This window comes from Ovis canadensis, chromosome 21, assembly GCF_042477335.2.
Source record: "Ovis canadensis isolate MfBH-ARS-UI-01 breed Bighorn chromosome 21, ARS-UI_OviCan_v2, whole genome shotgun sequence".
Taxonomy (NCBI): Eukaryota; Metazoa; Chordata; class Mammalia; order Artiodactyla; family Bovidae; genus Ovis; species Ovis canadensis.
The window spans coordinates 55146112-55157905 of record NC_091265.1 but is presented as its reverse complement, the minus strand read 5'-3'; the positions used below and the strand labels follow the sequence as shown (position 1 = coordinate 55157905).

The following is an 11794-nucleotide window of genomic DNA, read 5'->3' as shown; positions in this document are numbered from 1 at the left end:
AAAATCAGTAGATTGTACATAAATATCCAAACTTCCGATTCTCTTGAAAACATGGCCAACTAGCCTGCTTTTCAGCATGGGTGAAGTGGAGAAAAGGCTGCTCCCAGTGGTAAGGCCTGTGCTGCCCAGATTCCAACATGGCCACCTAGTCTTAGTATCATATCTCCTGCCTTCTGGGGCCATGAGTTTGTGAGAACTAGACTTCTAGCTCTCTTAAGATAAAGCCTACTTTTGTCTTGATCAACTTTGACTCTGAAGCCTTTAACCCAGAACCTAGCAGTTCTTCCAGGAACAGTTGTTCGATGATATAAAATATCTTGTGAATGCACGCGATATATCTTCCAATACTGAAACCATACAATTGAAGTAATATTCTTCCCTAAATCTTTGATGGAGCCTGTCTCCATAGGTGCCCCTGATATCTGCCATTAGACCCGCTCCCTGAAGCCAGTTGTATGTCCCTGGGCTGTGCCTGAAGTCTTCACTTTGCCATTTGACCACTTCTCCTCCTAGCAATCTCCTCTCCAATGAAGACAGCAATGCATATCTCATGAAGTGGCTAGGAAGATGACATGAAACCACGAATGTCAAGCCCAGCCCCTAGTATCCATTTTCATGATGTTCTTAGTAGTTTTTTCTCCATGTAGGCAAGGTTCTCTGTCTTCTTAGAGTCCAGAGTCCATGCAGATCAGTTTGATTTTCCAGCCAAGCTTCAAGGAAGAGATTACAGTTCAATTCTCTGTATTCTGAGAAGCTTCAAAGGCTACTTGCCAAGGACACTGATGAAGGTAAAGATTTTATCGAGAGCTTTATGTTTTTTTCAGATCTTTTATTCGCCTAAAGGGAAAATCGGGTAGGTCAGAGCATATATAACTAGGGGCTCCTGGTCACCACTACATGTTAAGAACTCAAACTTCCCTGAGTACCTTGATCCAGGAAAGAAGCATGAAGTGGCTTGTGCTGCTCGGGCTGGTGGCCTTCTCAGAGTGCATAGTCAAGTAAGTATGGGGACTGTAAGCCCCATCATATCCCTTTCTCAGATTTTTCTTTTCATCTGATTATTCTTCCACCCGTTAGGTTTAGAAGGGAAAGGGATATTTCCCTAAGAGTCTTAAAGCTCCACTCTTACTTATTGATAAGTAACTTGCTATAGGAACTGTGGATCCCAAGGTCTTGGTTGGGTTGCACAAATCTTGGGGACCAGTCATGTCATGACCTATTGAAAATGCAACTCCTTGCAACAGTTCAGTGCATAGTCTATGCAGATGTCTATGTGATCCTGTGGAATAGCACTTTTTTACATTTTATTCAACATGTCCTCTTTTTTCCCTGTCTACTTCAGTGTGTATATGCCTATGTCTGCATCTCTGTGTCACTGTCATTTATCTCTACATTAATTTGGAAGTCACTGGGAGTGTATTTTTCTTTGTGTTGTTTGCTTTTAATTTTTCATTTGACTCTTACTTCCTTCTCAAGCCTTTGAATTTCCCTTACTCGTTCCCTATATCTTGGACTCTTCTTTCAACTCTCTCTTCTCTTTCAACTTGGAGAAAGTTACACTGTTTTATACACACTGTTTTATATCTGATAAGCAGTGTGACCACAGCCAACGCAGAAAGCTCTTGCATTTCAAATTGCTCCCTTGTAAAAGAGGAAAATAGTCCCCCTTCTACCTCATTACTAGAGGTTCTATGAGAAGGAATGCGTGAGATGGCAACAGCAATGCTAACGGCTGTCATTGTTGATACTTCCTATTTATCAGGTACCTTATATCCATCACTTTACTTATTCCCAAGATATTCTATTTGGAGAGTTTGTATGGTTGCATTCCACTATTTTAGCGAAGGGGAGACTGAGAAACCAAATGGTCATATAGCTTACCCAAGATTTCAGAACAGATCCTGTATTCAAATATACGTCTTTGCCATGGTATATGCATAAAATTCTGATAATAATGTGCCTAATAAAAACAATTATTAAATACACAGGGCCATTACAATGACAGTTATACCTTAACATTGACAGCTAATTGTAACATCTTCTTTGGTTTCTTTGTCAAATGCTCGGTGAAAGAATACCTCTAAGGAGAGTGAAGACCATGAGAAAAACCCTCAGTGGAAAACACATGCTGAACAATTTCCTGAAGGAGCATGCTTACAGACTGTCCCAGATTTCTTTTCGTGGCTCAAATCTAACTATTCACCCGCTGAGAAACATCAAGGATGTGAGTATTTGGGGAAGATGGTGCTCCACAGCTCCCCCTGGTGCTCTAGTCTAGCACTGGGGCTCATCTGGAGGTGCCAGGTTGGATGTTGGGGTTGGAGTTCCTGCAGGAGGCAGAGACACTGGAAAACAGGGACCCCGCCCAGAGGAGAAGGCACTCTCATCCTCAACTGTTTGTCTTTGTGACTGGGCCTGGCAATTACCAGGTGGCAGGTAAATATCCATTTCTGTGTCAAAGATGTGTCATTAATTTGAGGGTGATTGTTCCTTCTGAACTAAGTGAGCCCCTCAGTTACAGAAAAAGAGTGAGCCATCACTGATCAAAAGGTAGAACCAACTACAAAGCAATTGTGAATCCCTAGGTAGAGGAATTCAGTTTTCACAGATGCAAGAAAGAGCAGTAAAAAGTTACTGAACCTGTATTCCTTGTACGGCCATAAGAATCACTGTGGTTACTGTTTTCAGATTAGACAAAGGGCTTATTTTGTCTTCAAGAATGCCCATGCAAGCCTGAGAGATAGGCAAAGAGTAAATACATGTCAAATGAAAGGGTCACCTATGTGGTATTAATTGGATGTGGTCTGAGTTTGGAAGGAGTGGCTGGGGTTGAACAAGAAAGACCTCCTGGAGAAGGGGGTGCTAAGGCTGGGATTGAAGAGACTACAGAACTTCTCAAATGAAGGCACCAGGACTTCCTTGTGTGCCCAGCGGTCCTGGAGGCACAGTGGTTATGCTTCTGGGGTTCCCATGAAGGAGGTACCACTTCAACGCCTGGTCATAGAGTCAATATCCTGCATGCAATATAGCACAGGAAAAATATATCAAATGCAGATACCTCTGTGACCAAAGTCTGTGAGCTGCACCGTGGTTAGAAGGTGATCTCAAGAGATATGTGACACCCAAATGGAGGCAGCAGTGTGGGAATAGAGGGTGGCCAGTTCTGCACTAACCCACTCCCTCCTTCTTCCTGTAGGTGGTCTACATGGGTAGCATTACCATTGGAACACCCCCTCAGGAATTCCAGGTTATCTTTGACACAGGCTCATCAGACTTGTGGGTGCCCTCTGACATTTGTGCCATTCCACCCTGTTGTGAGTACAGACACCCCATACCCGGACCATCCTTCACTTGCCCTGCTGCCCTGTTTTCCACCCTTGGCACCTGATGACACTCATCTCTTGTGTCTCCAGCTAGACACGGTAGGTTCAGACATCTTCAGTCTTCTACCTTCCGGATTACCAATAAGACCTTCAGCGTCACCTACGAATCTGGGAGCATGAAAGGAGTTGTTGCTCATGACACAGTTCGGGTAACAGTGTAACATATGCTGAATCAAGAGTGGCTATGGAGTGACCACTGTTGGCAAAACAGAGGCAGGACCACCTGCCGGGACCCTTCCTAGTCTAACTCCCATAAATATTGGCCATCATATCCACAGGATCATGTCTCTGGGGAGGCAGTGCCCGTGGTAACACATGAGCAAGCAGATTACCTAACGCACAGAGTGGTTTGAGGTGTGGACTTGCAGCTCCTCTGCCCATGAGTAGTTCAAGGTTCATTTTGCTGGGAGCGAGAAGAGGGGAAAAAACCATCACTTTTATATTCCCAGACTGTTTCAGGCACTTTCAGGTGATAACTGGTTTAATCCTGCAACAACCCCACACAGAAGTTACTCTGATTAGCTCATGAGACATAAGAGGAAACTGAGGTGCAGACGGCAAGGGCCTTGCTGAGGGCACACATGTGATAAAAGGTGGAGTTAGGCTGGCTTTTCAGGACTGAAGTTGCTGTGGGGTGTTTGGGGGCAGGATAAAATTGATCTGGGGACCCTGGGGCAGTCAAGGGCTTCAGGTATCCAGAGTGGGAAACTGGGGACCTGAGAAGTCAAGGGGCCTGATAAATGAGTTCTCACTCTAGAGGACCCTTGAGAGTCTAATAAACCTATGGCCTACTTCCCCCCAAATTCTTTCATAGTTTCCCTCTCTCCCTTTCTCTCTAATACACACTCACAGAAATATACACATATCCCTAAAAGTGATTTCCCCAGGCAGTAATTTCATAGAACCCTGCAAGCGAGATTGTGTTTTTGGCTTTTGTCTTCCTGGACAGATGCAGAATCCACAGTACATTACAGAGAATGCAGTCCATTCTTGTCATTAGGTCACAGTGCTGCCAAAGAGAAAGCTATCTTGCTCTCGATTGTTTTGTCCATAAGGTGGCACCAATGGGACCTGGCCTGACCCCTGTAGCTTCACCTGTAGAGAAGCCACGAGGCCAATTTGACTCACTCAGTTGGTATTTTTCAGAGGGGCAGATGTTATAAAATTCACAGCCTTTCTCAAATGGAACCCAAATTCCCCTCCCAGTTTTATCTAACCTTCTGTTGGCCACTGAAGACAGACCCCAGCCTCAATTCTTCTCTGAGGATCTAATGGCAATGCATCCCAGCCCAGTCCTAGCCCTACTTCACGTATCTGTATGTGGGAACACTCTTCTCTCCCACAGATTGGGGACCTTGTAAGCACTGACCAGCCGTTTGGTCTAAGCATGGCAGAATACGGGTTTGAGGATGTAACTTTTGATGGCATTTTGGGCTTGAACTACCCCAACGTATCCTTCTCTGGAGCCATCCCTATCTTTGACAAACTGAAGAATGAAGGTGCCATTTCTGAGCTTGTTTTTGCCTTCTACTTGAGCACGTAAGTCTGAGATGGACAATCCCTTTCTCCAAATTATCTGTAAGATGCTTTCAGTTGCACAAATATTTATACAACACTTGAATAAGAAGTATCTGAGAGATAATCTAACCCAGGATAACTCTGTACCCAGGACCCAACCAGGCTTCACCCTTGGCTTTTAGAAATAAAAGTTTATTGGAAGCCTACTCTCCTGGGCTCACTACCAGTATCTTGGTCTAGAGGAATGAGTGAGGAGGAAGGCTAATGGAAGGCAGCAGGAAACAAGCTGAAGTAAAAGGTATTAGGATTTGTTATGATTTTGATCAGGAAGGAAGGAGAAGGATGGTGGATATCTTTTCTTCCTCATTAGCATTTCACTGGGAGCCCAGGACCAGCTACCCAATTTGTAGGACCCAGTGAGAAACGAAAGTGTGGGACACAAAAGTGTGGGACCTGTTGTTCAAGAAATATCAGAACTTCATGAAAGGGAGAGCAGAAGTGGGGTCCCTTTTGACTTTGGGGCCCTTTTGACATTAGAGGTCACATGCCATTGGAACCAATCTGGGTGACTTGAACCCACACCCTGAGAACTCCCAGGCATTGATGTTCCTGAAAAATGACAAGGTGGACAAGGGGAAAGCCAAAACGCTTCAGCACCCTGTCCTCTGAGGGTGTCTGAGCACTCAGGTCACTGGAGGTCCAGGGCGCCTTCAGAAGACATATTGGGTGGAGCCCTGCCAATGATTCAGCTTCTAACCTCCTCTGTGCCACTCATTAGCCAATAACAGACCTCAGTCTGGATCTCAATCTCTCCTAGACTCGATTTCTGCATCTGCACACGGGGAACTTTTTAGGGCCTTGATGGGTTGACAAGCGTAGCTCTCAGAAGTGTTGTTGTCACTGTCCTCTAAGAATCCCCCCACCACTTCTCTCTACAGAGACGAGCAGGAGGACAGTGTGGTGATGTTTGGTGGGGTGGACCACCGCTACTACGAGGGAGAGCTCAACTGGGTACCATTGATCCAAGCGGGTGACTGGAGTGTACACATGGACAGGTAAGCCTCTCCCTCTGAGGGTCAGCCCAAGTGATGCTCCCGCTAATGTACATGGACACAGGCAGACACACACAAGTGCATTCTCAGACACACAGTCACACAGACATGTATACCACCCACAATGATACAGACAAACAGACACACACATGGAAACACACAAGCAGACACATATAAACATACACAGCAACACATGTAAACATGCACAGCTAGTCAGAGACACAAGCACACACAGAGACACATATAAACACAGATAAAAACAACACACAAGCGCATAGATACACAAACAACCCATGGGTTCTTAATCCCCAGGCCTTCTGAGCATGGCTCTGACCAGTGTCCTAAAAGGCACCAGAAAGTTCTTTGTAGCTGGGAGAATGCTGCACCCACTGCCCTTTGAGGTGGGGAGCATGGTTAGAGGACTCTACAGTATGGTGAACAGAGGATCAGGAAGAATTTCTCCAGCCTGGACAGAGTTATGATAAGATGACCGACTGTCCAGGGCTACCTAGGACATAGGAAATTCTCAATACAGATAAATGTCATTTTAAAAACAGGGACAGTCCAGAGAAAATGGGGAAAACTGCTCTTATTAGGGAGCAGCTACCCAGCAGTGAAGAGAGGTTGGCTTCAGTCTCAAGACATGAAAGCAACTAAAAAAAAGACACACCAAGTTCTTGGGCACACAGTGAGACAGAGGCTTTACAGAGAATCAGGAAGGTGGGACACAGCAGTGACCTGAGGACAAGAGGCATAATTGATAGGATTCTGTGTGATACCCTCAAACAAAAGCTGACCTGTCCTTTGGAGTTTCTGTGGGCTAGTCATGTATTTCCTGGCCAGGGTCTCAGGGTCTGAGCTGGTTGTAGGAGCAGGGCTGGGAGACACCCTCTCCCAGAGGAGCCCCTCTCTTCCCCTAGTATGAGAATCTGCTGCTCCTGCGAATCTCCATCTTTACTCTGTGTGTGACCCGTTATTTGTTCCCCACCAGATACAGCTCTCTGGAGGTTTCTTATTGTTTTCTAAGTTTTCATTCACTCATTGAACAGACAAGCATTGGGCATCCACTGTGTGCCAGGCACTTTAGGGAGGCAAGGAGAATAAAACTCACCCTCACATCTAAGAAGGCAGATGTACATGAAGTGACTCACCCACATAGTGAATTGTGACTTTGGAACATGCTAGACATGAGGAGGAGAAGGCAATGGCAACTCAATCCAGTACTCTTGCATGGAAAATCCCAGGGATGTCGGAGCCTTGTGGGCTGCCCTCTATGAGGTCGCACAGAGTTGGACACGACTGAAGTGAGTTAGCAGCAGTAGCAGCAGCAGACATGAGGAAGGGTCTACAGAGAGTGACCAAGACAGGAGACTGATAAACACGGGGGGAAAGACTTCCCAAAAACAATACAGTAAAGCTGGAATCTGAAAGATGAAAAGAAATTTGCTAGTCAAAGGGGAATGGGGTCTTCTAGGAAGGAAGACCAGCTTCTGTCAAGGTACAAAAGATCCTGGTGTATTCAAGTACTGCATTCGAGGATGTCAAGAAAGGTGCTGTGTCGAGAGCAAAGGAAAAGAGGCCTAGAGACAAAGGGCTGTTTAGGAAATAGTTGGGAAGGGGACAACTGTGGGGACACTCAGAGTGACCTTGATGCCCGCTTTCTTCTTTTGTCTCTCAGCATCTCCATGAGAAGAAAGGTTATTGCTTGTTCTGGTGGCTGCGAGGCCGTTGTTGACACCGGGGTATCAATGATCAAAGGCCCAGGAATACTGGTCGATAACATACAGGAGCTCATCGGCGCCAGGCCATGGGGTTCAAAGGTGAAGGGTCATGCCCCAGGGTCACTCCCAGTCTTCACACATAACAAGGATCACCATGGCCAACCTCTCACCTTCTCTCTCTAACAGCACTACGTTTCATGTTCTGCGGTCAATACCCTGCCCTCTATTATCTTCACTATCAATGGTGTCAACTACCAAGTGCCAGCTCGAGCCTACATCCTCAAGGTGAGGGGACAATACTGAGGGTTGGTTCTCAAACTGGAGCTTGCAGGAACCCTTGGGCTGGTGCTGGGAGGAGGGCGCCCTCTGGAGCCCATGTCACACCACTACAGATGCTGCTGAGCCCTGTGGCTGGGCCAGTGTCTCCCACAAAACCAATCACTTGAGAGTAAAGAGCCGTGTGGGACAGTGATCTTCCTGAAAGAAATGTGGAGAGGCCATACCATATGACATGGTGGGAGTCAGGGAGAAGGGAACACTAAGGTTTTCAGTGCTCAAAGAATTTCAATTCAATCTGGACCCATAGGTGCATGAACATGGAATTCAGCACTAGCAGTCCCTGAATAGGCCATGTTACAAGGAGAATGGCGGAGACAGTCCCAGTGTGATGTCCCAGCATAAGTTAGCAGTCTCCCTTCCTTTCTTACAGTTTTCCTGGTTTGGATGATAAATTACATGGTCAGCCTAGTTCTCAGCTGCACCTTTCCCTTGCTCCAGCCAGGTGCCTCCTTTGTGAGTTGGGGTACCCGACCCCTCTGTGGGGAGGTTGGATGCTAATATGAATAAAGGGTACACAGTGACTGCTCAGCCCCGGCAGTGGGTGGAAGCTTCATGTCAGATCCCAGCGGGAGTTCTGAGCAGGCTGATGGGCTCAAAGAAGGCTCTGAAGAAAAGAGGGAATTTCAGGAATTCTAAAACCACAAACTCATTGAGTCTTATGGAGAGTTGCTTGGTTCTAGGCAAAACTGCATGGGATTCCATGCAAATGGCATGTCAAGGTGGTCTGCACTGGGGCACTGGGGACTTACTAGGGGTGATGAGGGCTAAAGACTGAGCAGTGGGGATGGGGAACAAGAGTACATTACCCAACCAAGCCTGGAGTGGCCAAAGAGGGTGACTGTGGGCTGAAGGAGGCTTAACAGCGTTCCTGAGTTAAATCTTCAATAAAGTGTTGTGGGCACTGCTCTATTTAATATGGATAACCAACAATGAGTTACTGTGTATCACAGGGAACTCTGCTCAGTTATATGACAGCCTGGATGGAAGGGGTGTCTTTGGGACCAGTATACTTGGATACATACGATTGAATCTCTTTACTGTCCACCTGAAATTCAGATTATTTTTAATCAGCTATACTCGAATACAAAATAAAGCTTTTTAATATAGTATGGATTGTAGGGTTGCTGGAGGAGAACCAGTATTCTGTGCAGAGAAAACAAGGAGCAGGAGTCAGAAGGAAAGAAACAGGGAGTGAGGAGAGCTATGGACACACTTGTTCTTTTTGAAAAAATTATATTGAAGTGTGGCTAATCTTCATTGTTGCATTAAGTTCTGCTGCACAGCAATGTGACTCAGTTATACACATAAAAATATATATTTTCTTATTCTTTTTCATGTGATTTATCACTTTATATTGAATATAGTTCCTTACGCTCTACAGTAGGACTTTGTTGTTTTTCATTCCCGTTTCCCCACTGCTAGTCCACCCTCCCCCACACCCTTCCTCACGGCAACCTCATGTCTTGGCCCTCTTTGGTTTTGGATGAACTCTAATACCCCCTGCTGCTGAGAAAACCCCTTGGTACTTACCGAAAGAGGGAAATAAGACAAAGAATTGTGCTGGGTCTGGATATTGGGGGGGAGTCACCGGTAAGGGCTCATGCTGACTGGTGTGTGTCTCTGACTCCCCCAGGATTCTAGAGGCTACTGCTACACAATCTTTGAAAAGATCACTGTGAGTCCATCTACAGAGACCTGGATCCTGGGTAACATCTTCCTGAGGCTGTATTTCTCGGTCTTTGATCGAGCAAATGACAGGATTGGCCTGGCAAGGGCAGTGTAAATGCTTGGGGTGGTTCAGGAATCAGTAAGGCTGCTCCTAATACACACTCACTCACACTTTGGGCACTGCTGTCCAGGATGCTGGTGAACTGTGTTTGGTGGTCTGCACACCCTATTCTCAGTAAAGAATAAAAGTATTTCACTCTTAATGGTGCTGGAACAAATGGTTGCCTCTGTTTGTGTCTGGGAGTGAAGGATCTAGAACCAAGTCTGAATCAAAATTGAGAGTAGCCCTACTCCAACTGGCTTCAAGGAAAAGTGAGACTCATTGAAATGATTCTGGGAATCCAGGACACAAGACTCAGAGCAAATACAGAGATCTCAGTGACTGGACCCAAGAAATCAGAAGTCATCAGTTCTCTCTTTCTCTCCCTTGGTCTGTCCCTTCCCTCTTCTTTGATGGTCTTAGCCTGACAACTTTCTTCCTTAAGGCTTCTACACCTAATGAGGAAGTCCAAGCTACCTGCCCTAGGGTATTATATCCTGAAGACATCTTCTAGTAAGGAAAGAAGCTTGGAGCCATTAGAGTTCAAGGGTGTTCCGTGAATGATTCACCCCAGTTCACCTGTACAGCCCTAGATCAGCCAACCTGGCAGGGCCATGGGGTCCTATGATTGGCTTTACATGGTCACTGGCCCTGACTCAGCAGCACACATGATTGTCAATTTCCTCCAGAACTATATGACTGCAGCTGGGGAGAGGCAGCCCCAAGGATAGTGACTAGGGGATGCTCTAGGCCATGGAAGAGTTTGTGATGACCCAGCAACTCCACAATCTCCTCATTCAGAGAAACTATAAGGGGTAATAAAATAGACTCTGTTTGTCCCTTCTCAGATGATCTTATCGCTGGACTTCTCCTCCAGGGATTTTTGGGTGAGGTACTTCAGGCAGAGCTGGTTCGCTCTCGTGCCCACACCCCAGTAACCAGCTCTCTGCCACGTGTGCCTGCTCCTGACTTTCCAGGCCTACTTGGTAAGTGGTGGCCCCAGTGGATCCCTGAGGCATCCTCCTCCTCCAGGGCCAAGAATGCCCCTTCCTTTGCCTCCAATGCTGCTGGGGAGAATGCAACGCATGTATTGGGGGACCCAGGCTACACAGAGCCTTCAGACTTTCTGGGCTTCCTCCAGGGGTGGAGCTACAAACTATTTGCTTGGAGCTGCCATGGTTAGGCACCTTTGCAGTGGAAGCATCCGTTCTTTCCTCCTGGAGTCCCTCAGTAGATGCCTCAGCTAAGACAGCAGGGGTCAGAGGTTGATTTCATTTCAGATGGACTGGTTTGACCTCCTTGTTGTATAAGGGACTCTCAAGAATCTTCTCAAGCACCACAGTTCAAAAGCTCACTTCTTTGGCATGCACCCTTTTGTATGGTCCAGATTTCACATCTGTACATGATTACTGGAAAAATCATAGCTTTGACACTACAGACCTCTTTAGCAAACTGAGAATCTGCTTTTTAATACACTGTACAGGTTTTTCATTGGAGTAGGCAATGGCAAGCCACTCCAGTACTCTTGCATAGAAAATCCCATGGATGGAGGAGCCTGGTAGGCTGCAGTCCATGGGGTTGCCAGTGTTTCCAGTTTTCCATCATCTATATGCCATGAAATGGTGAGACTGGATGCTGTGAATGTTGAGTATCTTTGTGAATAGTTTTTTGAATGTTGAGTTTTAAGCCAGCTTTTTTCATCTCCTCTTCTTATCAATTGGTCTTCAGTTCTTTGATTTCTGCAATTAGGGTGGTGTCGTCTTCATATCTGTGGATGTTGATATTTCTCCCAGCAATCTTTATTCCATCTTGGGATTTATGCAGTCCAGCATATTGAATGATCTTTCCTAAATACAAGTTCAATAACCAGAGTAACAATGTATACCTTGTCATGCTCCTTTCCCAATTTTAATCTTTTAGTTGTTCCATGTCTGATTCTAACTGCCACTTTTTGACCTACATACAGACTTTCAGGAGACAGGTAACGTGATCTGCTATTCCCATTCTCTTAAG

At 46.0% G+C, this 11794-nt stretch overlaps 1 protein-coding gene across 1 annotated transcript; it reads left to right on the top strand.

Annotated features, from left to right (window-relative positions):
* Positions 1–945: 945 nt before the first annotated feature.
* LOC138426436 (pregnancy-associated glycoprotein 1-like) lies at positions 946–9796 on the top strand. The gene is made up of 9 exons (XM_069564996.2): positions 946–998; positions 2074–2224; positions 3197–3314; positions 3414–3532; positions 4729–4922; positions 5840–5956; positions 7632–7773; positions 7861–7959; positions 9647–9796. Exons 1-9 carry the CDS (start codon positions 946–948, stop codon positions 9794–9796), a joined length of 1143 nt encoding a protein of 380 aa, XP_069421097.2.
* The last annotated feature ends 1998 nt before the right edge of the window (positions 9797–11794 follow it).